The sequence below is a fragment of the Aquarana catesbeiana genome, linkage group LG03 (assembly GCF_042186555.1).
Source record: "Aquarana catesbeiana isolate 2022-GZ linkage group LG03, ASM4218655v1, whole genome shotgun sequence".
NCBI classification, from domain to species: domain Eukaryota; kingdom Metazoa; phylum Chordata; class Amphibia; order Anura; family Ranidae; genus Aquarana; species Aquarana catesbeiana.
Genome location: NC_133326.1, coordinates 121,951,989 through 121,979,891, shown reverse-complemented (window position 1 = coordinate 121,979,891; position 27,903 = coordinate 121,951,989). Strand labels below are relative to the sequence as shown.

The 27,903-nt window shown below is 41.3% G+C and overlaps 1 protein-coding gene across 1 annotated transcript in view; it reads left to right on the top strand.

Annotated features, from left to right (window-relative positions):
- VPS13C (vacuolar protein sorting 13 homolog C) overlaps nucleotides 1-27,903 on the top strand; it is a 548,274-nt gene that overhangs the window by 386,520 nt on the left and 133,851 nt on the right. Inside the window, exons 54-62 of the mRNA XM_073619118.1 lie at nucleotides 17,006-17,235; nucleotides 20,785-20,877; nucleotides 20,972-21,337; nucleotides 23,370-23,459; nucleotides 23,638-23,793; nucleotides 24,133-24,397; nucleotides 24,551-24,711; nucleotides 25,009-25,130; nucleotides 27,165-27,462. Coding sequence (XP_073475219.1) covers nucleotides 17,006-17,235; nucleotides 20,785-20,877; nucleotides 20,972-21,337; nucleotides 23,370-23,459; nucleotides 23,638-23,793; nucleotides 24,133-24,397; nucleotides 24,551-24,711; nucleotides 25,009-25,130; nucleotides 27,165-27,462 — 1,781 coding nt within the window. The remainder of the gene's footprint in view (nucleotides 1-17,005; nucleotides 17,236-20,784; nucleotides 20,878-20,971; nucleotides 21,338-23,369; nucleotides 23,460-23,637; nucleotides 23,794-24,132; nucleotides 24,398-24,550; nucleotides 24,712-25,008; nucleotides 25,131-27,164; nucleotides 27,463-27,903) is intronic.

The following is a 27,903-nucleotide window of genomic DNA, read 5'->3' as shown; positions in this document are numbered from 1 at the left end:
TGAAAGTCCAACTACCTTCTCACAAAGAATGTCCAATAATTTGTCTCGGTTTGTACCTCACAGTGTGAGTTAAATTCTCTTGTATGTGGATGACATTCTGGTAGAAATGTATGTAAAATTACCATGGTTCTGATGCATTTCCTTGCAGACCAAGGTCAAAAGGTTAGCAAAGACAAATTACAACTGTGGAAAGAAAAGGTGATATACCTGGGTTACATTTTATCTCAAGAAGGTAGACTTTTGCATGAGATCCGAAAAGAGGCCATCCTTCAAGTCCCCAAATCACATACCAAAAAAGAAATGATGTCATTTCTTGGCATGGCAAATGTCTGTAGAACATGAATAGCAAATTATGCTACGGAGGTGGAGCCTCTTTCTGATCTCATCTATGGTTTACTAATGGCTGCAAAAGATTCCATTCAGTGGAATGTGCAAGCAGAGGATGCATTTACGAAGGTAAAGCACCTCATTGTGGGTTCCTATATGTTTAGCCTTAACCAATTACAGTAAAACCTTTTATCAGATTGTAGATTGTAAGGAAGGATCTCACGGATGTTCCCTTTCTAGATGCTGACATTACCTTTTGTGTTGATAGGTCTTGTAAAAAGGATGATAAAGGGGTACATCAAACGGCATACGCTATAGTAACACATGACCAGGTCGTTGAAGCCAGACCCCTTCCCAGTTCCTACTCTACACAACAAGCTGAAATTATTGCCCTATCCAGGGCCTGTAGTCTAGGGGAAGGGAAGAAAATAAATATTTATACAGACAGTCAATATCGCTTTTTCTACTATACACATATTTGCCCAACAATGGAAAAATAGGGGTATGATTACGTCCACAGGTAAACCAATCTCACATAGAGATCTTATCCTGGCCCTTCTAGAAAATGTACAGAAACCAACACAAGTGGCTATTTGTAAATGTACAGCACACAGAAAGGGAACAGATCCAATTACTCTAGGGAATGCACTAACAGACAAAGACCGCAAGGGAAGCTGCTACAGGACCGCAAAAAACACACATATACTATACAGGTCCCCAAGAAAATGGTGAGGTACGGAAAGCTATTGATAAAACATGGTTATCAGAAATACAGAAAACATCACCGGCAGGTGAAAAACAAAAGTGGTTATCTAAAGAGGCAATGCTGGTCAATGGTATATACACAAGTACAGAAGGTAAACCCATCTTACCTACATCACTGTTTAGATATGCTGCATTATTGAGCCATGGGCAAGGCCATATCTCAAAAGGAGGGATGGTGCAGGTGAGCAACAAGGTGTTCACAACATATGGGTTTACGAACGACTCTAGAAATTTTTGCCTCACATGTCCGCTTTGTACCAGATACCATGCTCAAGGTGCTCTAAGACCCTTAAGAGGTCATTTCCCACAACCCTCTTATCCCTTTCACACGATATGCATGGATTTTATGATTATTGTTGTTTATAAAGTGGGTGAAAGCTTTTCCTATGACACACCCAAATGGGCAGTCAGTAGCCAAAGTACTTATTAAAGAGGTGATTCCATTTCATGGGATTCCCTCTGTGATTTACAGTGACAACGGCTCCCATTTTGTAAACCGAACAATACAACAAATTGGTAAATGGTACAATATTGACCTAAAAAAACCACTGTGTCTACTACCCACAATCTGTGGGCACAGTGGAGAGACACAATGGTACCTTAAAGAGTAAACTAAGAAAATTGTTGGAGGAAACAGGGAAAAATAAATGGGTTTAGTGTTTGCCAATGGCATTGTTGAGTATAAGAATTACCCCTACTGCTAAAGGACTAACACCGTATGAAATGTTGTATTGTAAACCTTATTATATTCCACAACTAGCCACCGTTCCTCTCCCTGAAGAGGAAATAGACTTGACTTGTATAATAAGAATGTTTTCATAAAATATTTCTGGGTCAGAATGTGTAAATGAGAAAAAGAGCTACTCTAAGACTAAAATGCAAAGTATACCCCCATCAGTACAAGCATTACCAGGAAATTTTACTTGTTTCTCTAACAATGACAGTAATGGTACAAATGTTGGCACCCTATCCCCTGAATACTGTGCAACTACAACCCTTACTACAGACATTAAGTACCAACTAAAATGGTTTCAGGAACAAAAACAGCAATTGGCTGATGTTTGTTGTTTGTGTGGAGATAAGAGACTAAGGCCCAGACTACCACCTAGATGGGTGGGTAGTTGTGCCCTTACCCGATTGCTGCTTCCCTTTTATATAGTTCCTATAAGTGATGAATCAATGAAACTACCAGGTAAATACTTTTTAAACGAATTAAGCGAGAAACACCACAAGGTTCATTTGACAACCGGGTGTATATAGACGAAATAGGTGTTCCACGAGGAGTTCCAGATGAATTTAAAGCGCAGAATCAAATAACGGCAGGACTCACCTCACTCTTCATATGAGTCCAGCCCAACAAGAAGGTTGACTGGATAAACTACATCTACTACAACCAGCAGAGGTTTGTGAATTACACCAGAGATGCTATCAAAGGCATAGCAGCACAATTGGACGCCACCTCTTTGACAGCGTGGCAGAACCGTATAGCGTTAGATATGTTGCTGGCAGAAAGGGGCGGGGTATGCAAAATGTTCGGCACCTTCTGCTGCACTTTTATTCCAAACAATACGGCACCTGATGGAAGTATCACCAAAGCCTTACAAGGCCTACAAATGCTATCCGAAGAATTAGCTGAGAACTCTGGTGTAGAGAACCCCCTGACAGGACTTTTCGAAAAATGGTTTGGTAAATGGGGTGATCTTGCAAAAAGTTTGCTTATCTCTATTGTCATGGCAGCCGCAGTTCTTACATTGTGAGGAAGTTGCTGCATTCCCTGTATTAGGGGAATTCTTCAAAGACTGATTGACACATCTTTAACAAAAACTATGCTCCTCCAGAGCGACACGGAACTATACTCGGAACCTGATGATGAATTTACAACTCTCGCTAAGTACTTATCTGTCTAAATGATAATACCTGGAAAAAAAATAAAAAAACCTGGATATTTGAATTATTGACATTATGAGTATAAAAGGGGGGAGATGTTAGAGAAATTATACTGGGCATTTTAAGACAGGAAAGGGGGGTGTCCAGGGCTTATAAAAAAGACAGTATTCTCTTCAGAAATGACGATGACAGCATGAACATGTAATGCTATTCATTTCTCTTGCATATGCAATAAATATTACCTTGATGCCCGAGGACGGTCTGAGACGGCGAATTATTTCCCTAACAATGAATCCATGCTGATTACTGCTAATGATACCGTTCTCATTACTAAAATCTTGTATATAGTCCCATATCATCCCCTCCAAGAGTTTACATACTGTTGATGTTAGGCTAACTGGTCTGTAATTCCAAGGGATGTATTTTGGGCCCTTTTTAAATATTGGTGCTATATTGGCTTTTCTCCAATCAGCTGGTACCATTCCAGTCAGTAGACTGTCTGTAAAAATTAGGGACAACGGTCTGGCAATCACTTGACTGACTTCCCTAAGTACCCTCGGATGCAAGCCATCTGGTCCCAGTGATTTATTAATGTTACGTTTCTCAAGTCTAATTTTAATTCTGTCCTCTGTTAACCATGGAGGTGCTTCCTGTGATGTGTCATGAGGATAAACACTGCAGTTTTGGTTACTGAAGCCCCCCGATTCCCTCGTGAAGACTGAGGAGAAGAATAAATTCAATACCTTCGCCATCTCCCCATCCTTTGTAACCAGATGTCCTTCCTCATTCTTTATGGGGCCAATATGGTCTGTCCTTCCTTTTTTACGGTTTACATACGTACATAGAATTTCTTGGGATTTTTTTTGCTCTCCTCCGCTATGTGTCTTTCATGTTCTATCTTAGCCATCCTTTTTGCACCCTTACATTTCTTGTTGCATTCTTTATAAAGTCTGAATGCTGATCCCTCAACCTTGTATTTTTTGAAGGCCTTCTCCTTTGCTTTTATATGCATTTTTACATTGGAGTTAAGCCATCCAGGACTTTTGTTCACTCTCTTAAATTTATTACCCAATGGGATGCATTGGCTAATGCCCTTATTTAATATGCTCTTAAAGCAAAACCCATCTCTCCTCTGTATTCTTTGTTCATAAGATTTTATCCCAATTTATACCTTCTTTCAAGGTTCGTAGTTTAGGGAAGTTGGCTCTTTTGAAATTCAGTGTCTTTGTATTCCCTTTATGTTATCTATTTGTGTGATTTATACTGAAACTAATTGACCTGTGATCGCTGTTACCTAAATTGCCCTGTATTTCCACATCCGTGATCAGGTCTGTATTGTTGGTAATCAGCAGATCCAGTAATGCTTTATTTCTAGTTGGTGCGTCTACCATCTGACCCATAAAATTGTCCTGCAAGACATTAAGGAACTGGCGAGCCTTAAATGAATGCGCGGTTCCCTCTGCCCAGTCTTTGTCTGGATAATTAAAATCCCCCATTATGATAACACTTCCCATCCTTGCAGCTAATCCAATTTGTGATAGGAGATCTGTCTCCACTTCCTCCCTCAGGTTAGGGGGCCTATAGCATACTCCCAGTATTATTTTCCCCTTGGCTTCATCCCTTTGGAGCTCTACCCATAAGGATTCCACCTCCTCCCTAGCTCCCTTAGTGATGGTATCTCTCACATTCACTTGTACATTATTCTTGGTATATAGGCATACCCCTCCCCCTTTTTTACCCTCTCTATCCTTGCGGTAAAGGGTATACCCTTCAATGTTTGCCAGCCAATCATAAGAACGTTGAACTAGGTCTCTGAAATTCCCAGAAAATCCAAATCCTCCTCGTACAACAGTATCTCTAGTTCACCCATCTTGTCCGCCATGCTCTTGGCATTGGTGAACATGCCACGTAGTTTAGACCGGTCGCATATTGTCCTCGTATTGGGTGTTATGAGATTACTACTATTACTATTACAACTAGGACTTTCTACTATACTTACCTTGGGTTTTTGTGCTTTGGTCAACCTACCATTAATGCCCCAATACTGCCCTCTGGAATATGTTCCGTGCTGACTATCTCTATCTCTGGACCCTCCCCCCCATCACCTAGTTTAAAAACCCCTCTAACTTTTTAGCCATCTTCATTCCCAGCTGACCTGCACCCTCCTCATTTAGGTGCAGTTCGTCCCTTCTATAGTACCGGGTATCGACTGAGAAGTCGGCCCAGTCCTCCAGGAACCCAAACCCCTCCTTACTACACCAGCTCTTCAGCCACTTGTTTACTTCCCTAATCTCCCTCTGCCTTTCTGGTGTGGCTCGATGTACCGGTAGTATTCCTGAGAATACTTCCTTGGAGGTCCTTTTCCTCAATTTAGCTCCTAAGTCCCTAAAATCGTTCTTTAGGACACTCCATCTGCCTCTGACTTTGTCATTGGTGCCAACATGCACCATGACAGCTGGGTCTTCCCCAGCCCCTCCCAGTAATCTGTCCACCAGATCCGTGATGTGCCGAACCCGAGCGCCCGGTAGACAACATACTGTTCGGCGCTTCAGGTTTTTGTTACAGATTGCCCTCTCTGTCCTTCTAAGAATTGAGTCCCCTACCACCAGAATCTGTCTTTCCTTTCCCTTCGCTTCCCCCCCCACTCTCACTGGAGGAGTTCTTCCCCTGTCAGCTAGGAGAGTCCCTCAGCTCACTTCTCCCTCTACCCTTCCTGACTGTTACCCATCTACTCTTTGCTAGTGCCTGCACCTCTTTGTCTCCACCCACCTCTGTGCTGGCCCCTTCCGGCACCTGCCATGTATGTTCCTGGCTCTCCTTTAGTATGGAGGGTTTTCTCAGTGCTGACAGTTGCTTCCCCAGATTCAGAACCTGGGCTTCCAGGGAAACAATTTTACATTTTGCACAGCAGTATTCACCCTCGATCGGATGATCAAGGAACGCATACATGCCGCAAGATGTACAAAGAGTCGTTAAGATCTTATAGTTAGTTTCTTGCATTTTTGTACAAATGGACGATTTTAAGGAGAACCTGAGGATCTTTTGTGTGTTTGTGAAAGTGCACTGTAGGTCGGTTTCCCATTTCCGCAGGTACAGCAAATCCGGTTGTTTCGGTGGGGTGTTAAGCAAGGTGTACAGTTTTGATAATACTTGGGGTAAAGCTCCTTCGTCTCTACAATAGTCCTCAAATGTCTTTAGATTGCATTTGAATTGAACTGGGTCTGGGATTGAGTGTAAGAAATGGTGCAACCGTATTGCCTTCCAAAATGGAAGTTGGAAGGGCCTGTGTTGCTCGTCAAGGACTGGATGGAGGGCCATTGCTCACCGTCTAGGAAATGTAGAGCGCAGTCTTTACCTGATGCCAAGAGCGTCTTGTATTCCGATCGGTCGAATCCAGGAATAAATGCAGGGTTACCTAGGATTGGGAGTAGGGGGGAATGTCTGGTGGTCAGGAAGGTTGTATTTATCATTGTCGAGTTTACGCGAAGCATGGCGCGTATGATAGGGTGTGATATAGCCTGATGAAGTTGGTCATAGCACCATATAGCCCCCTTTAGTGAAACCCTAACCTGGGCGCGTTCTAGCTGCGTCCACAATTTGGTCTTTTCATGTCGTTTCCAATCAATAATTCTCCCTAAGTGTACTGGTAGATGATAGTTTTTTTAGGTCTGGAAGGGCTAGTCCTTCGTATTGTTTTGGCAGTGTTAGGTACTGTCTGCGCAGTCGTGGTTTCTTGTGCGACCAGATAAATTTAGTGAACAGTGCATGTACTTGTTTAAAATATAAGGGTGCGATCTTAACCAGCAGTGCTTGTAACAGGTATAGGAACTTCGGGAGAATGCACATTTTAATGAGATTGCACCTGCCGAACCAAGAGTGAAGTCCCTTGTTCCATTCCTCGAGCAGCGTTCTTGTTCTGGTTAACCGGAGTGGGAAATTTAGTTCAAAGGTGCGTGTCAGGTCGCTCGGGATGTAAGTCCCTAGGTATTTAAGATAGCTGTCTGACCATTTCAATTTGAACTGAGTTTGAACTGAGCCATGTTCTGGTGATCACAGCTCCCGCAATTCTTTTCCCTCCACAGAGACGACGGTTCTCAGGGGATCGACGCCTTGGCACACCCTTGGACTTTTCACCTGGGGTACTCCTTTCCCCCATTCCAGCTGATTCCGCTAGTATTGAGAAAGATACAGAAGGAAAGAGTGGCGGTAATCCTGATTACTCCATTATGGCCAAAGAGAGCTTGGTTTTCTACCATTCTGCAAATGGCAGTCAAACCCTTTTGGCAGCTTTCTCTCTGACAGGATTTACTTAAAGTCCCAGTGCATTACCCAGATGTAGCCAGGTTAAGCCTCACTGCCTGGTATCTGAGGAACAGCTGTTAAGGTACAAGGGTTTGTCACAACCTTTAATAACCACTTCACTTTCCAGTAGGAAGAAAGTAACTAGAGCTATTTACGCCAAGGTGTGGAAGGTCTAATATTCTTGGTGGTGTTCAGCAAATAGAGCTGCGGAAGACATTGTCTCAGTATTAGAATTTTTACAAAATGGTGCAGACAAGGGTCTTGCAGTCAGCACTCTTAAAGTGCAAGTGGCCACATTGGGGGTTTTCCTGGAGAGACCAATTCCTTCAGAAACAAACAAGATTTTTCAAGGCACTTACCAGATCTAGACCAGCTCCGGCTAAGCATTTTCCCAAATGGGATCTCTCAGTGGTTCTGCAAGCCCTCACAAAGGAACCGTTTAAACCACAACAAGCAGTCTCTTTAAATAAAATTGACGTTCAAAGCTGTATTTCTAGAACCTTTTTTGTCCATTTATCCAGATACGATTGTACTTTAAAACAGATCCAGGTTTTTTTTCCAAAAGTAGCGACAGTTCAGAATCAGTCACAGAAGATCATCCTGACAACTTTTTGTTCAAACCCTTTAGGAGAAAAGTAAGGTCAGATTCACAACCTGTATGTGAGACGAAACCCTATTACATTACCTGGAAGTAACAAAAGATTTCAGGTCCTCAGACTCTTTATTTGTTCTTTTTTCTGGAAACAAAAAGGGCCACCAAGCATCAAAGGGGTCAATTGCTAGATGGCTTATATCAGCTATTTTGATAGCCTACTCTCATCTCCCCCGCTGGGAATTCAAGCACACTCTACAAGGGCTCAAGCCACTACATGGGCAGAAAAAGCTGGTGCCACCCCAGATCAAATTTGTAAGGCGGCTACGTGGTCAAGTTATTTAACGTTTGTTCGTCATTACAGTCTGGATCTTCTGTCAGCAGGTGATCAGGCTTTTGGCAGAAAGGTCCTGCAGGCTGTGGTCCCTCCCTAGTTGGTAAGTCTCGTTTATCCTCTCAGGTGCTGTCCTGAAAGATGTTTAGGGAAAATTCAAGTTAGACTTACCGGTAACTTGTTTTCCAGGAGTCTTTCAGGACAGCAACAACCCGCCCTATTATTTTTATATGCTGTGACTAACTATATTATGATTATGTGTTCCAGCTTGGGCCGGAGGTTCTCTACTAATACTGGCAACATGTGGGAAGGAGCCACCTTTTAAAGTTCGGTGGAAGGTGTGTTTCCTGTTGGCAAGTGGGAGGAGCCACTCTCTCAGGTGCTGTGCTGAATAACTTCTGGAAAACAAGTTACCAGTATTTCTAACTTGAACTTTTCACCGTGAAAATCAGGTGCAAATAGTATGTGTGCTATACGCCGATACTTACATTTTGGCTGCCTCGGAGGAGACGGTGGTCGGGGGATTGCGGGATGAGCGCCGCAAGATAACATAGAACGAGAATCTCCTGTTTACTCAGCAGTAGCTGTAATATGTAGTTCTGTCTCCTGGACCGACATTGGACCAGTGTTCTGTCTATCATAGGAGGTGGGGCTTCGTATTAAAGAGGCCGCCGAGTATACAGGAGATCCTCGCTGTATGTAATCTGACGGCGCTCGCCCTGCCCTACTCCCCGTCCCCTCCGAGGCAGCAGTAATCTGACGTGAGGCTACAGATGGGCACTGATCAGGATGCCTTGATGGGCACTGGTGCGGCTGCAGATTGACACTGATAAGGCTGCATTGATGGGCACTGACACTTATTTTGCTTCAAAGTTTTTTTTATTTAAAATTTACGTTTTTTAACCCCTTCTTAAAATGAAGGTGCGTGTTATACGCCGAAACATACGGTACTTATTTTACTCACTGAACTGCAACTCAATTATTAACATTTGTATCATGTGTTTTTTTTTTTCTGGATTTTTGGTTGGTATTCTGTCTCAATCATTTAAAATACACCTATGATAAAAATTCTAGACCCTTCTTTTCTTTGTAAGTGGGCAAACTTACAAAATCTGCAGGGGATCAAATAATATTTTTTCCACTGTGATCATTCATTGTATTGCTCACGGGCAAAGCTTGCGACCGAGAAAGACCTTTTAGGATATTCTGCAACCATGATAAAAAAGTTTTAATATAAAGTGGGTCTAAAGCCTAAACCTTTTTAACCTTAATGCATTCCTTTCATTAAGGTAAAAAATATTTAGGCATCTGCGTCGTCCCCCCCCTTTTACTTACCTGAGCCCTCATTCGATCCAACACTGTGCATATCTGCAGTTCTTCTCTCCCCTCACTTCTGGGTTTCACTGACTTTGCTGGGGCCATTGGCTCCCGCTGCTGTCAATCAAAGCCAGTAATGAGGGAGCGGGGTATAAGGCCGAGTCTCGCTGTCTGTGTCAATGAATGCAGCAGGGCTCAGGAGCCTCCATGTAAAGCAGCTTCCCATGGGGGCACTGGACAGAGGAGGGGCCGGGAGTGCCGGTGGAGGACCCGACAAGAGGAGGTTCGCGGGTGCTCTGTGCAATGGAAGCAGTTAAGTATAGAGATTTTTTTGTTTTTTTGTTTTTTTTTTTTTTTACTTTTACCTTTTACAATATTTTTAAGGTCTGCTCTTTTCTGTTGTTTCCTTTACAATATGGGAGGTCTGTCAAGCTTGTCCTTTAAGCTGAGTGTACACACACAGTTTTTATCATTCGACCAGCCAGTTGAATGAAAAAAAAACCTTCCACAGATTCTCACATCAACGCAAATAATGTGGATTCAGGGATCTCTCCCTGCTGCGCTATTGTATTTTAACAGTGCAGGCTCTATTCCGCCTCCCCCTGTCAGAATACACAGATCAACATTGCAGCCATTGGCCACAGCAGCTGGTCGAATGTTGATTTTCCAGCAAGACTGTTCAACAGAAGCCAGTCTAACGATGGGCTTCTGTTGCCTGGTGAACTGTCCAAATTTCGATACGTGTATACCCAGCTTTACCATGGATGGCCAGTGTTGCAGAACTAACTGTTCTTAAAGACCTTCCCTCCCCCCTCCTCCTACCTATCCTGCATACCCTGTGTAAAAAGAATCTGTATTTTTTTTTTTTCCTAGCCACGTCCAGAGAGCACTGTGAGTTCTGGGAGCCGCAATGTCACCTATAGGTTTCCAGGGCCGAGCCGTTATCAGTGCTCCATCCTCTCCCTGCCGCAGGGAGCCGGAGCTGCAGGATCATGTGACCAGACAGGATTAAAAATAGATGGGTACACAGATCTTCTTTTATATAGGGTATGCAGGATAGGTCAGAGGTGAGGGGAGGGAACGTTTTTAAGAATAATTTGTGTTATGCTTTTCTTCCACTTAATATATTAGGCTTATCATTTCATAAATGTCTGAGAAAAGCAGATTGTTATGTAGTGTACATAGACAGGTTTTAGTAAATCCTCCTGTTGATTCATGCACCTTTTGCATACATTGTTTTATTGCTAAGGAAATTAGTAATACAAAAGACAAACAGACTAAGAATAGACACTTCGATTGACTTTGCTAATTTTACTCTGGTTAATATCTTAGAATATTATGTGTGCAACATTTACAAAATGAAAAGCCATTACTGATATACAGTGTAATGGCTTTCCATTAATTTCCATTTAAATCAGCTAAAAAAAAACTTAATCAATGGTGTACTTTATATCTTGTTTTCTATAGAAAGCAGCCATGTCCTGAGTAGAAAAGCCTGCCTCTGCCAGCATGCTGCAGAGAAGAACCTGTCTCTATACATGTCAGAAGACACAGTGCAGCACATATACAACTCAGTACACCATCCATACATGTCAGTAAATGCCTGAGAACATGTGAATGTGTCAGGAGCAATGCCTCATGGGACTTGTAGTCCCGAGCAGGAAGTAATGTATTTCTGAAGGCAGAAGTTTTTTTTTTTTTTTACCTTGCTATAGGGGCACTCTATACTCTATTTTGCAGCTTGCTATTGGGGCACTCTGAAGGCAGGAGGAGCCAGAAGCGTCGGTGGGGGACCCCGGAAGAGGAGGATCAGGGCTGCTCTGTGCAAGACCATTACACAGAGCAGGTAAGTATACCGGTTTGTTTTTTTTTAAAAATCACTTTAAAGACTCTGTGCAGGGAAGATCAGCATCTGAACCCAGAGAAGGTGGAGGCTGATAGATTGGAGGTAATATAAGGCATTACAAATACCTTTAAGGTAAACTTTTACTAGTATTGTGAATTACAGTATATTTAAAATGACCATATCCATGAAAAAAAAAGTCTTAGCTTTTAGTACTACTTTAATATAAAGTATTTATATCTCCCTTCCACCCCTCATATAGCTTCACGTCTGACTCCTGGTTAAAATGCCCATATATCCTACTTCTGGGTGTATTTATTTTATTATATATATATATATATATATATATATATATATATATAATTTCACTGTTTCACAGTATAAATATTGAAATATTGTAGCGATTATCTGCTCTTTTTATACTATAAAGGGCTAATATGAGCTTTTTTAACCCTATTGTGACAGGTCATACAAAATAAGCATGCTGTTGCTGCTACTGAACGTCTTAGGCCTGGTTCACACCTATGTGTTTTTTGGTGCTTTTTGCAGAAACCTACTACAGTTCATTTAACATGGTTTCCTTGGGACACGTTCACATCTATGCTTTTTTCAGCCGCTACGTATTTGGAAAGGGTCAAGGACATTTTTCAATGCAAAACGGTGTTTTATTTACTTTTTTGATTCAATAGACTTCAGTGAAGAAGCTGCAGAAAAGCATGTCTTGCGTTTTACTGTGATTTGCGTTTTTTTAATCCATCCAACAACAAACTGGCCAAAAAAAGCATAAAATAATGCAGAACGCAAATCGAAACAAAAAAGCACAAAAGCAAACTGCAGAGGTGTGAACCGAGCCTTATGCTGGCCATACACGTACCGATTTTCGGATGAGAATATTTATAGGAAAAATCTTTGTACATTCACTGAATGAAAAAATGTCAGTTTTTTGAAATTTTCACTTACTTTTAACATTAAAGGGGCTGTAAACCTTTACATATACCCAGTGAAGTGAACAGCCTCAGATACACAGAGGTGAAACAAATCTCCCTACATACGTTTTACATGTATATCTGCTGTCTTCATCTGTATATAGGCATATTCTGCTTTACAGACACTCACTTTACTCACGAGTACGGACAGTGGCGTCGCTGTGGGGGTGCGGCCCTCACCCGGGTGACACCAGGCCCACATGTCCTAACGAGCAGGGTGCACTGTCAGACACCGCTCCGCTCAGGGCAGGCACCAGCAATTAGGCAGCCATTATTCAGTCTCACATTTTCCACCAACGTCCTTGGCTGGCCCCTCTGTCCTGCCCCATAAATTGCCGCTCAGTCCAATGTCCTCCCCAGTTCTGGGACCTCCTTGAGTCACCCACATTCCCTTCTTTGCACAGAGCCCTCCGGTGCATACTTCTGCTGGACAAACTTCTAGCACTCTGGTGCAGCCTATGAGAGCCAGCTTCACGAAACGACGGACAACACAGGCTTGTCTCCCAGCCCTGCCCCTTCACAGAGCTCTCCCTCAGAGAGCCCCGTGGAGTGGAGATGCAGCCTCCCATGCTGATCATGTGCTCAGTGCTGCTGCTGCTGCTGAAAGAAGCTGAAGCAACAATAAACAAGTTCTGGGAGGGCAGCCGGCCGCAGCACTCTATGCTTTCGCATGAACTACAACAGCCAGGTGGACACAAGTGCCAAAGCCAGACCATGCTGGACAGAATCTTTTTTTTTTTTTTTTCCAAAAGTTTTTATTGCGCACAAAGTCATTATTTATACAATACAGCAGATAGAAAAATGACATCCAAATCAAAGTAGAAATTTACATCTGACATTTGACCAACAATAACAACGTACATATTCAATGCACCAATATCTAGGCTAATCAGATCTCCATCTTTATCATCTATTTAGTATATGTGCTTTTTCTTTTTTTTTTAAACAGTAACCAAAAAAACAGACCTGTATATTCTAACCAGTAACTTCTCCCTTCCCGCCCTCCCCCCTGAAAGTCTGTCCTTGGTAGAGGATTCAGAAGGATAGAGACAAAACTAGAAAGCCTTCTTAACATCAAACAGAAGACTCAGTGGCAGCCCTCTGCTTATTCACTTCCTGGAGTAAAAAGACCACTAATATCCCCAAAATAACCGTATTATCCCTCACCTTCCAAGGTATCAGCAGAGTCAACCCACCGAAACCATACTTTTCGAAACTTCTTAGAGGCCCCCTAGCTTCATAAGTCATTTTATACATCAAAACATCAGCGTTGATTATTTTTTTCCACATCCCCATGCTGGACAGAATCTACATCAACCTGACCCTGCACCATGGTCATGGTGAATGAGACCACCCCACTTCCCCTGGGGCAAGGACCACCCTACCCCCCCCCCTGGGGACAGGTACCACTCCATCCTCCCTGGGGACAAGGACCTTGGGGAGCACCAAGAGGGGACCCAGGACTACAACATATCCAATTTTGGGGTCGGCCAGCTTGCCTAGGTAATCCGTTACGCCTGTAAATGACTACTGCACTGCAGTACATGCATTGAGAAGTGAAAAAAGGTATTGCTTTACTATAAGTACATTTTCATTTTACAAACATGCTCTGGTCCCATTGTGTACTTAAAAATTGGATATGCCTGTATATCCTTTAGAAAGTGCTCTTCGTGTTAGTTTTTCTCTTCCTGGTTAGCACTGGGAGTGGATTATTGGCATGCAGCCAAGACAGCTGATTGGAAGAAAGGTACACACCCCTTCAATGTGCAGAGCTCTGCTTTTAGATGGCAAGCTCTGTGCTAATCTATTTATAGCAACCTCCCCCGACACACACTTCTATTTCCCGTCTCAAGGAACGTGTGAGAATTTATCTGGCTGATAACAGAGCTACGGAGCAAGAGACCACTACGGGACACAGTGCTTTGGAGAGAGATAAGAAAACCCTACAGATAAATGTGCCAGGTCAAATTTCATGAATTGGGTTTACATCCACTTTAAGTTTTCAAATAAATGTAATTTCTGAACGAAAACCACATACACTGTCTGAAAATTCCTGTGACCAAGAAGTTTTCTATTCTACTCCTTTGAATTTTCCCATCACTGCGGTTGAAAATGAACATTTGACCCCACTAACGAATAGAAAATCGAACGAACGTTCTTAAAATTACATTTTTTTTTTTTAAGGAGGACATTGTTTTTGTATCGCCAGCATGAGTGACAGCAGGCGCAGGTAGCTTTTATCAAGCCACCTACCTATGACAAGGGAACCTGTCATACGTAATTACAGTTCTGTCTGAAAATAAGCAAAAGAGTCTTTCATTTATTTTTTTTTCTTTAAATAAAAAATTTGATCTGAGTCTGATATTTACCAGATTCAACATCTAATAGTATATACAGTATGTCTCTTCTGTCTGTTCTTCTCAGAGTGGATTAGAGATTTTGCTCCCTAACCATATAGTTGGTTATTTATATATACCACTGCATATAGAGATTTAAGAATAAATTGCCTTTTTTTTAAACTTTACATATTCACTAAATTATACACCACACTTTTTTAAGGTTATTATCCGATTAATGGGAAAAATAATAGGCCAACTAATCGATTATGAAAATAATCATTAATTACAGCCCTACTGCTGAGGGTCCATGGAGAATAAACTGATGTTCTCTATGTGACCCTGCAGAGCAGAATGGTGTTGCCTATGTGACCCCTGCTCCTTATTATGGGGAAAGGGCTGCCACTGCACCGTGCACATCTCTTAGCATGCTCCATGCACTGTCTGTTCAGCTTAGTTTACACCCTCAGTTTACTGAGAACTACAAACCGTCTGCCTCGCTGACGGGACTTGTAGTACATTCATTCACAGATAGCTCACATTGGGGGATCGGGTGGTATGAGGCTGCTGCTTTAGTAACATTGTTACATGTTACAAACTAAATATGGCATAAAATGTGAAATTGAACAATCAAAGGAGCAAGGTGAAAAATTGTCAGCTGAACAGCGATTGCAATTAGATGCAGCCGCTGTTCAAGTATTCTGATAGCCACAGGTGGCAACTGTCACAATAGAACAGCACATTAGGGGGGATATGTCAATGGAGGAGGCTGTTATATTTTTTTTTATCACCCTGAAGGCTGAAGTAAAAACTTTCTCAATGTATGGCTAGCTTTACTCACGCACAGATTGAGCACACCCTCAGTCATTGCACACACAGAGACAGACCAACAGACAGACAGACAGACAAGGCAGTCAGAGAACTCTGTCACACAGATCATCCCCTTAGTCACAGCACACAGACCACACACTCACTCAATCACAAACACACACATACTCTTTCACAGCAGACAGACAGCATACATAAGACGTCAAAGAGGGGTTGAAATTCTGCCAGTTCAGCAGGGACCAGCTGGATTTTGGTCCATCTATGGATGTTCCTGTTTGAGAGTAGTTGATCTAGTGATTGACTCCTCTCGAACAGGACTGTTGGTACATTTTCGTTCATTTGGTTGCAGCACTGATCTGTGTATTCTGACAGCGGAGGAGTCGTGCTGTCAGAGTACATTAGTGCAGCAGGAAGATTCCTCCATCCACCTTGCTTTTGTGGATGGCAGAATCCCTGAGTCACCTATGGCCAGCTTAAGACACAACAAACAGGTGTAGACTGAGCACTCAGTCACAAACCCCTTTTGGGTTCTCACATTTAGTGTTCTGGTGCACTGAGATGGCACTGATTCATATCAGGGGCTCTCTGTCCACAGTCTGTATGTGATGGCACAGAGGAGGCATTAGGGGGCCTAATAGACGTCTGATGTCTCCAAAAATAGTCAGGTAGTAAAGGCATGCTTTCTATCCTAACCTGCCCTCCTGCACTACATGAGTTTGTATGCTATCATAGTTTTCTCTCCCCTATACCTCCCCCAAACTTTGGGACTATTATACTCTCTGCATTCCTCCTCTGTACTTACTGCCCATTTTTATACTATACACACTTCTCTCCTGCACATACTGCCCACCATTATGCCATTTGCAGTCCTATCCTGCACATGATGCTCCCTCTTGCACCCTTCAGCATTCCTGACTTTTCCATACTGCCTTCTGTCATACCCTCCTCAATGCTCTCCACAGGCAGCCACTGCACCCTTGTACTTTTCTAATGACTGCTTCTGCATCCACACTATTCTCCACTGACTGCCACTGTACCTAATTCCTCCTGTCCACTAAGTGAACCTTATATCTGTGAACTGCTCCACTGCAGCAGTCCTCTTTTTCACTGTAACAACCCACTGCTGCACTGAATGCCACTGTATTGTTAAATTCTCCACTGACTGCCAATGTAACACGTGTGAACAACCACATACTGCTGCACTATGTAGGCTCATTCCCTATGTAAATTTTTTTTTTTTTTGTTTTATAAAAACTTGTTAGATTAGGGCTTTAAAAGATTTATTTTTTTATCCCGTAACCTAATAAAACTAGTGGACGAAATGCATATATGCCATATGTTTTAATTTTATTTCTATCAAATTTGGCAAATAAATAGTACTCTGCTAAACTTCACAGCAATCTGTCTTGCTTAAGTTTGTTCCCTGCAAATATGCGTACGTGTATATGTTTTCTGTATCTTGCAATTTAAACTTTGTTTTTTTTTTAGAACAGGCAGCCTCCCCGAACTTAAAAGTGAAAGCATTGATCATGGATCCTGAAATAGTATTTGTGGCCAGCTTAACAAAAGCAGATGCCCCTGCCTTAGCTGTATCCTTCCAGGGCAATTTCTTGCTTTCTGATGTGAACGCAGAGAAAAAAGTAACTGGTATTGTGAAAGAATTCAAAGTTCTAGCCTGTCCATTTCTCAGAGAACTGAGAGGCAATAACATCACTACGGTATGAACATTTTCTTGCTCTTAACTGTTTAACTTGACGTATCTTGTCTTCAAAAGGACTAGGGCAAGCCATACATGGTTTGAATTTCTAAATAATTTTCTTTCGAAAATGTTATCTAAGAATTTTCGTTCAAATTTTGCACCATTAGTGGGCCACAGCAATGGCCGATTTTCGTGCAACCATCCAATATGAGTGATTAGGCAAATTGGAAATTTTTTTAAAACAAATGATTTTCTATTCAGTGATGGGAGAATTGTATGCGAAGTATAATTGAAAAAGAAATGCGCATAAGCACAAGAAAAGAAAATTCCCGGCAACAAAAATTATTTTCTGTAGCAACATGAGGTGAAATTGAAGGCTTGTTCTAATTTCGAAATCAATGGTGGCATCATCGGATCACAAAACACATGAAATTTCTGATTTTCTAACGAAAACTTTGTTTGAAATTCGACCCGTGTATAAGGGTGGATAGAGACGGATCTAAATTTGACTGGTTCAGCAGAAATTGGCTGAATTTTGATCTGTGTGTGGCCTACCTGTTCCACAGAATTTGATTGAACAGTCGACTTCTGTTAAACTGGAAAACTTTCATCAGTCAGAGGCTTCAGCCACTGAAAAGTGTATTCTGAAAGTCCAAGCTGTCAGAATATTATGTCACAGCAGGGAGGATTCCTCTATCCACTTTGCTTGTGTGGATTGGGGAATCCGTTCTTTTTTTGTTTTTTTTTTTGTTCAGCTGGTGAAAACTGTATATCCAGATTTGGTATTGTCCATGGATTGAATTAACAATTAAGACTAGATAGCCACCCAATGTCAAGAAAATCTAGAGGTATGACCCTACTAGAAAGGTTCAAAATAAATGTGGCAATATGATTTAACCACAGTAACCAACAAACTTGCAGATTCATAATTAAAAAATTGCCTAGTATTTTAACTAATAATCATAAAAAAAGTTTGTAAAATGTTGGACACCCTGGATGCAAGATGCCTATCAGCTAATATGTTCATTATGTCCACTGTTGTTATCTCTGTTTGAGCTTAAAAAGGTTGTAAAGACAGAAGCCTTTTAATCCTAATGCATTCTATGCATTAAGATAAAAAGCCTTCCTTGTGCAGCAGCCCCCCCTAATACTTACCTGCGATCCCTCTCTGTCCAGCGATGTCCACTAGTGTCTCAGCTGTCTGAGATTCTCCTTCCTGATTGGCTGAGACACAGCAGCGGCGCCAATTGGCTCCCGCTGCTGTCAAAGTCAGCTAGCCAATCAGGGATGAGAGGTGGCAGGTAGAGCTGCACGATTCTGGCCAAAATGAGAATCACAATTTTTTTGCTTAGAATAAAAAGATCACAATTCTCACGGCATAAAATCTTTCACATTATACAAAAAAAATTGGGCTAACTTTACTGGTTTTTTTTTTTTAATTAATTAAAGTGTAATTTTTTCCCAAAAAAAAACTGCTGCGCAAATACAGTGTGGCATAAAATATTGCAACAACCACCATTTTATTCTCTAGGGTCGCTACTAAAAAAGGTATATATAATGTTTGGGGGTTCTAAGTAATTTTCTAGCAAAAAAAATTATTTTCACTTGAAACCAACACATTTCAGAAAAAGGTTTAGTGTTTAAGTGGTTAAATTTCCCTCATTTACACACCATAGTGTATTCCTTTGATCTAAAGGACAAGTAGTTACAATGTTTCTACTTAAGTTCCACTGCTAAAGAATGTTGTGATTCTTGGCAGACTGCCCGTTTTTTTCCTTTCTTTTGAGGGCTGTCGGCTTTAGCAGAGCAGAAAGAAAGAATTCTCTGCATAGAAAAAATTGGGAAATACTTTGTCAAGATCCCAACGGGGAAAAAATTGCGATAACGATTCTTATCGATTAATCGTGCTGCTCTAGTGGCAGGGCTGGGTTGAGGCTCCGTGTCTGAATGGACACAGGGAACTGTGACTTGGCTCGGGTGCCCCCATAGCAAGCTGCTTGCTGTGGGAGCACTGAACAGGAGGGAGGGGCCAGGATAACAGAAGAGGGACCTGAGAATGGGAGGATCCAGGCTGCCCTTTGCAAATCCACTGCAACAGAGCAGGTAAGTATGACATGTTTATTATTTTTATATTAATATATGGAGAAGTGAACATTAAGGCTTTGGGGGTACCTCATCCTTACTAGACTTTACAGAAATGGAGAACCGACATGATGGATTATAGCGGTACCAGAAAGGAACTTTTTACTCCAATTAATTAAAAATAAGTTTATTATAACAAAGTTTATACATAGCAAAAAACAACATAAAAACATCCAATTCAATCTGAGGTTCAATACAATAGTTACAAAAAAGTATCACAGAGAACATTGACGCGTTTCACTTATTAGTTTCTTCAGAACCGATTACTCAGTGATTAGTAACATCAGAACCTCCTAATAGAAACACAAGATGGCTTCACCTACTCTACCTCTAAGGAATTGGTATGCCCATGTCAAAAGGAGGGGGGAATCAATGAATGAACCAATGCAGGATTGCTGGTACACTGTAGCCCCTCTGCTGCAGAATATATAATGGCTCAGTATAGTTGGCTGACAGGGTTCCAACTTCAAAGAGATAATATATAAGGCACCTGAACACAGTTGTCAAAAAGAAACAACTCCCATCTGCCACAAGAGACGTCCCACATATATCTAAAATCAATCTAATTCAGAGGAAGTAATGCATCTATTGCTTAAGGGTCCGGCGCGAACAACCACAGATCACTACTGCTATATCACTTCTGCTGACAATATCCAGCATTGGTATCGTCAAACAGCTGGAGAGATGCAGCTCACAGGGACACACAACTAGTGCTAACCATTCATATCCTTAGACAACAGGAGAGGTACAACTGAGTTAAACTCGGAATAAACTCGCACAGGATCCTTTTTTTGGTCCACACCAGAATCAGATCGCGTGGGTGTTCACATTTCATGTCACACAATTCATGTCCGAACTGTCAGTTCACAGTGAGATATGCGAGCAGAAATGGGGGTGTCATTAACAATGTATTGACACTCCCTGCAGTTTGCATATGGCAGTGTGAACTGCCGTGCGATGGGGTAACCCGCAGTGGATTTGCAGGGTCTCCGCATCGCATAAGTGTGAACCGGCACTGAATGAATGCTACACTGTGAAGTATATGTATGTATGTGTGTGTTTCAGTTCTTGAAATTTTTACAGCATTATCTCTATAATATATAGTTTTTGTACAATTGATCATCTTTGTCTTATCTGCACTTGTTCTAAAGCCAAAATAACAATAAAAACACAACTTTGAAACACAAAATATATTAAACTATTGAGCACAATATTTTAATCTTAATTTTGAATGTAATCATAATTTGAATCAAATATATTGTATTTTGCAGCACATTAAAACAAAGCATTCCCAAATGCAAAATGTATGTTCTAGGACTGTTTGAATGGAATTTGTTGTTGTGTTTAGAGTTAACATCCATTCCTGTGTACATTATCTTTCCCCAGTGAAATACATGTAACGTTGGTAAAATGTTTGATTACATAGGTTGTACAGCCATGTTCCCTGCATTTGGAAAGCACAACTGATGAATCTGGTAGCCAGAATGCTAATCTTACTGTGGAAGAAGTCATTATTAAGGTAAATAAGTGTTGCTAGAATAAAATAACATATTGAGAGGGGATAACACCAATTTAAAAAAAAAAAGTAATCATATGTTTTGCTTTTCTCCCAGATCTCGCCTATAATTCTCAATACTGTGTTGACCATCATGGCTGTTTTGAAACCAAAGCCCAAGGAGGACGAAAGCAAAGAAAATGTGGTTGAAAACGAGAACATTTGGGACACAAGGACAACCCAAAGCTGCAATAACTGGTTTTTGGGGGTGGAGTCAGCTGACGAGGTTACAGAATGCTTTCAGAACACAGAATGCTCAAAGAAGCTAGAGGCCTTTAGTATTAAAGTGAAGTCTGTGCAGGTGACGCTTGAATGTGGTCTAGGTCACCGTACTGTGCCCTTGCTCTTGGTAGAATCTACTTTCACTGGAACTGTAAAAAATTGGACATCGCTTATGAATGTGACTGCTGACACCACCTTAGAGGTATCATGACAATTGTCCATTTCTATTATGGTACAATTTTTTGCTAATATATTTATTATAACAATTCTGTATTGTTTATAACTCTTTGTAAATGATGTAGATGGTAAATTCTTTATGCATAGATGTACCAGTACCAAAAGAGATTGAGGCACTAGTTTATACATCAACTTTTTTATTTAGTGGCACTACATTACCTTGCCTGTGATTCAAGTAATATTTAGCATTAGTCACAATGGAATCAATCCAACCAACTAATTAGGTACAGGAGACAGGACTACATTGGTGATAAAATCTCTATTGCTACTGAGAAATTTACTTTTTGTCCACGGTAAACTCATTCTAACGAGGTCACTGTGAATAAGCCGTTAAACCTCCTAGTAGCCAAAAGATTTAGAATGCATTCATGCCTGCAAATGCACCCTGCCTGCGATTAGATGTGAAAACCCTAGCGGTGGTTCCCGTGAGTAGCTGCGAGTAAGCGGCCCCATTTAAAGCAATGATAGGCTGTCAACTCTCGCAGCTATTCATACCCATTCGCATGTAGTCTCTCAAGCAGGGATCACATGTGAGTGATTAACCCTGGATGCAGGCAGTCTGCGCCCAGGGCGATCATTCGCATGTGACTGTTGCATGAGTGATTACATGCGAATGGGTGCAATTAGCTGCGAGAGCTGGCAGCCTCCCTTTGCTTTTAATGGTGCTGCCTACTCGCAACTAATCGTGGGACACCCACTGGGGTTCTCGCATCTAATCACAGGCAGGGTGCATTTGCAGGTTTGAATGCACCCTTAATGGCTTGTGTAGCTCCTTGATTAGGTTTTGTCAACATTTTCAATAGAGAAACAAACTTATAAACATCTGTTCATGAAGACATCCCATAAGCATGCCAATATTTGCAGTGTTGTTGATATAAACTGTAACTAAATACAGTTCTGTGAATAAGGGAACGAGAATATGCAGTTCAATTAGGAGGTTGATAGGATCGTCCGCTGAAGAGACAACTCTCAAACAACGGTTGTATCTTCTCTATACAAATCTCTCTCCCTATGAAATCAACACTTACCCGATGTCGGTAAGTGTAAAGCCTGATGGAGAAATCTCCTCAATCCTCCTCTTAAACGATTGCTGTCACTGAAGGGTGGTTCTGGGCAGGCTATGCTTGGACATTAGGGAGTGAATGGCTCGTCCCGCTGATCATTCAGTATATTGCATTGGCTGCCAGGTAATCCTCAATCGGATCTCTCGGAGGTAAAGCTATGGTCTCATAAGACAAATTGCAGCCCAATAGCGTAACTCGGGAAAACAGTTTATTGGTCAAGCAACATAAAAAAACACATTAACTGAGTAAATGTGTTAAAAGCGTGATGATTACAGTTCAGTCAGCTTGAGCACCAGATGATAAGGTAAGAGCTGTCCGCTGAGGGTGAACTCCACCCTCAGACGAAGTTATTACTACGAAACATGTCAGGAAATGAACACACGGCCTTGTAATAGTGTCAGAAAGGTTGCCGGAGAGAATAGAGGGGGTTTATGCTATTTGCAATCTTGAATGTGAGAGCGGACAGCAGTCGTTTAAGATGATTGAGGAGGTTTCTCCATCAGGCTTTACACTTACCGACATCTGGTGAGTGTTGATTTCATAGGGAGCGTGATTCGTATGTAGAAGATACAGCTGTTGTTTGAGAGTTGTCTTTTCAGCGGAGTACGATCCTGTCATCCTCCTAATTGAACTGCATATTCTATACTTGTTCCCTTAATCACCAGCACTGTATTTAGTTACAGTTTATTTCAGCAAGTTCTTGATTTATGAGCGCTGCTTGTGTTTGTTACACTTATGTTTGTTTGGATCTTATCTTGAAGATTTTTTTAGCAGCTGCCTACAGACTGAATTTTCGTTGATCTTATTAATTGGCCTGATTTAATTTTATGTATTTCACTGTGCCCTCGAGTGTTTGGTGTGTGGGCCCCTTTGCACGATTTATTTAATATTTGCAGTGTGTTACAACTCTTTTGATGCCACACATCTTTACAGGTTCACTACTACAATGAAATGTATGCCGTGTGGGAGCCCTTGATTGAACGAGTTGACAGTGGAAATCGGCGCTGGAGTCTGAAATTCGAGGTTAGAGACTACTAAATTATAATGCAGCGTTTAGAAGTTTTTTCTAATGCTGTGGCTGTATGATTTGTATTTTTTTTCAAGTCTGGTTTAGCTTTTTATGGATTTTGCTAATATTTATAAACTGAAAATATGTTGTGTAGTATAATAAATAATGCAATATGTTTCTTATTGATTAAAGATGAAGAACAACCCTGTCCAGGACAAAGGTCTTCTCCCAGGAGATGATTTCATAGTGGTCCCTGAGCCTCAATCTGCTATTAACATTACTTCTAAAGATACCATGAACATTACAGTCTCTAAATGTACTCTGAGTGTGTTCAGTAACTTGTCAAAGGTAAGTGTGAAGATTGTCAAACACACCAAATTTTACAGTGGGTTTCATAAGTTAGTATATATTTTTGGTGGTAAATCAATTGTATAGCCTGGCTTAAAGTGCACTATGACTATGGTCTTGATAAGGCTTTCAGTCAGTACATTATGCAGATTGGAGAGATGTTCTTTATATGATTGTTTTTCCAGAACATCAAAAAAAGAAGTGAGATGATATTGATAATTGACATTTTTTATCTTTTGCAGTAAGTGTCTTGCACATATTTGAAGAAAATGTATTTAGGAATATTTTGTTCTTAAATGTCAGACATTTTCATATGAGGCCTTATGTTCTCTTCCCTAGGCTTTCTCTGAAGGAACCGCTTCAACTTTTGACTATTCTTTAAAGGACAAGGCCCCTTTGATCATCATAAATGCACTGGGTGTCCCTCTTGTACTACAGCATGGCCGAAATTTACGCCAGTTTGGCTCATCAACACACAATAATGTTCATGATGTGAATCAAGGGCAGTCACTGGAGCTTGAATTTTCTGAAGTAGAGCCTTTGTATCGTGGTAGATTGTCGGCCCTACTTCGGCAAGAAAGTAGCCTACTAACGCTTGGCATAGGTAATTGCTGTAATCCCATTGGAAAATATCAAGACACACACCTTCTTTTCTTCCCCTATTCATGTACAAATAGGATATCAGATTAGTGGAAATAGAGTTTTAGAAATGCCTGAATATGGATCTTTACTAGTTTTCATTTACTTTTCCTCCTAGTGCCTCAAGGATATACAGAGGTGACAAACGTCCCAATCACAAAGCCAGCTCGACGTCTTTATAATGTGCGCAGTCCTTCGGAGGAGAATTCAGTCTCTGTTGTTGTGCAAATTGATGCCAGTGAAGGGAACAAAGTACTATTTATTCGATCTCCTCTGCAGGTGAATGAAATTTTTCCTTCTTTGCCTAAAATAATGTTGTTTTGTTTTCATTGTGCTATCCCTATGGGCCAGCCTTATGTATCTTATGAAGTTTTAGTAGACCTATTTTATTAGTACTGTACTTTTGAGTACCAGGGAGAGATTAAGAAATATTAGTATCACTTGATTTTTTGCATAATTATTTACTAGTGTATTTTCTCATGCTGTCATGAGAGTGACAGAGAGAAATTTTTTGTTTTGTAGCCCTACTGTACATTAATATGAAAAGATAATAAAGTAATACAAATGTAATTTCAGATCATGAACCATTTCTCAGTGCCTTTTACTGTGTATAAGTTTGTGCCAAATCCCAAGCTACTGGAGCAAGTTGGTATATGTAAACCAGATGAAGAGTTCCATGTACCGCTGCATTCATACAGGTATTTTTTTTTATCCCATCAGAAGTGGAAATTTCGAACCTTCGGTCCATTCTTAGTGTTTTTCTGAATTTATATCAAAATCTTAGCTGAAAGAAAGAAACAATAAGTTGCACTTAATTAGTCTTAAGCCAGCCATTGAAGGTTCGAATCCCGGCCGAAATTTGAACCATGTATGAGCAGGCTGAATCGGCCTGTCTGATTTTACATGCAATTATTTCTATCAGCTCTGGTAGCCATTAGCAATAATCACTGTGTTCTCTCGATGGGGGGGGGGAGGAGGCTGTGCCCACCAGGAGAAGACCGTGATTATTGTTAATGGCTACCATAGCCGCTAAAAATAATTGCATGTAAAATCCGACAGGCCGTCTCAGCCTGCCCATATATGGTTCGACACAATGGCTCATCGAGAGGGATTCCCCCATCAACACTGACTGGGTTGATGGGGGAATCAACCAATTTTCTATGGCGAGCTTAATGTCTGTGTTCTTGAATTATTTTTCAAGGTTCTTCAATTATTTTTATGAGCTAGTTGATAAAACCTTTGGGTTTATAATGTCCAAGTTTGAAGAGTCCGTGCACACCAGGCATAAACAGCATTGCTTCTACAGGAGTTTTGCGTTTTGCCTATAGAAGCAGCACAGTGGTATCCTATCTGTCCATGCGCATTAGGACTTTAGAGGCATATTTTAAAGTAGAATTCCAGGCAAAAATTATAATCTAGCTTAGATTTCTATGATTCATGACATTAGATTTTCTATTGTCCACTTGGCTTATTTAGAAAAACCTATCTCATCCAGCCATTCTAGAGCCCTCTGACCGACAACAACTAATGTGTGCAGTCGAATGTGGCTGCTCACTGATACTTTCGTGTGCCATTGTCGGTCCCTGTTCTCCCCACCCAGCCAGCTCCGCTGTGCCCCACTCAGTCTGCTCCACTGTGCCCCACTCAGTCTAGCCTCCCACTCTTCTTGCGATGCAGATGTGCTGGAGCTAGAAGAGAATGTACATGCCCATTGGTGGTGTTGGTTCATGGTTTCCCCAGCCATTCAGCTCCGCTCTGCCCCTCTCAGTCCCACCTCCCACTTCCCCTTCTTGTTGAAGCTAGAAAAGAATTTTGAACGCCCACCAGCTGGCTTGTGTTTCCTAATGCGGGGGGATGGCGTTCATGTGACAGGGGAAACTACTACATAGAAAAGGTGAATAGCGATTTTTAGCTTTTGGGGCATACAAAGCATATGATTGCTTGGGGTTTAAGTCCAGTGTGCATGGACCCCAAATCTGTGAACCCAATCTAGTGACACAGATAGAACAAACTAGCAGTGATAGGTGACTGTGGAAGCTCAAGTTAGAGCATGTTGTATGGTTTTGGTTTAAATGACTTGTCTAGTTATGCAAATTCGTTAATTCTGATGTTGCTTAACATTTATCATTAACAACTTACATGTACTTAGGTCTTTGTGGGAGAAATAGGGTTGGATGGCCTACTTTACTATAACTTATCTATGTTTTTTGTGCTGGAGATCAGACCTCTCCTAGCAATTTCTTGTAGCAAATGAGATTGTCAGTAGGAGACCAAGGGATGTTCGGGTCATAATCTTTACTTGACTCAAACTTGCCTGTAGTGGTGTGTGTAGCAGGAAGAACATATGAGTGCTACACGCTTTTATGTATCTAATGGCCTGTTAAGAGTCATGGAATGAATCAGTAGGATGTGTTCACCCAGGGAAGGCTGTTTCTCTGAAATTTCAGTGGGATATTGTTAGGACTTGCTCATATATATATGTGTGTGTGTGTATGTATGTGTGTGTGTGTGTGTGTGTATGTATATATATATATATATATATATATATATATATATATATTGAGGGTGCTTCCTGGAGTTTTACTTTCAGATTAATGTCTAGTTTAAATCTGTGTAATAGTAAATCATTTATATACCTTCATGCCCTTTTTTTATGAAAACTTACTTTGCCCTTAATAAGCTTTTGCATTATTTATTATTTATCTTTCTGTCCAATTTTGTAACATTGTTAGGTGTCAGCTATTCTTGAAGCCGACAGGTGTTCTGGATGGGCAGTTTAAAGAGTCCACTAGTTACATCATGTGGAAGGAAATGCTTCACAGGAGCAGTGAGGTTCAATGCACCCTTCAGTGTCCAGCAACCGAGATAAACTTCCTTCCATTTATAGTGAACTGTACTGCTGTTCCTGATGAAATCAACTTCATTACTAGTAATGGTGAGAAGGACTGGGATCCAGCCTACATTATTCATCTCTATCCATCACTGACCATCAAGAACCTTCTGCCTTATTCCCTGAGATATCTTCTAGAGGCAAGTATACACAAACTCAGAAGTTTGGCTTGTTAAAGGTATCATTGGAAAGGACTGTGGTAGGTATATGTAGCTTGTTGCTTAGGGCTCATTCAGACAGGCGCTTAAGCCAGTTCTCCGTGCAGAGCCACTGGGCGATGCATGCGCATCCACCTTGGAGCTCCTGCTCCCATGTTAAACGTTGGCATGCGATTGTGTCAGTGCTAGTGTTGCATGTTCATCCACTTCTAAGGGCTGCTTGCACACAGCTCCAAAGTGGATACAAATGAGCCTGCCAGCAGCTCTGCATGAAGGATGGGCATAATCGCGCCTCTAAATGAGCCCTTATACTTACTGTCTTGCTGTATTTTCAAAATATAGCCTTCTGAAAAATCTGATGAGAACACAGTAGTGCCATCACATGACTGCTCCTGGCCCCTGCACATTGTACTGTACATCTGC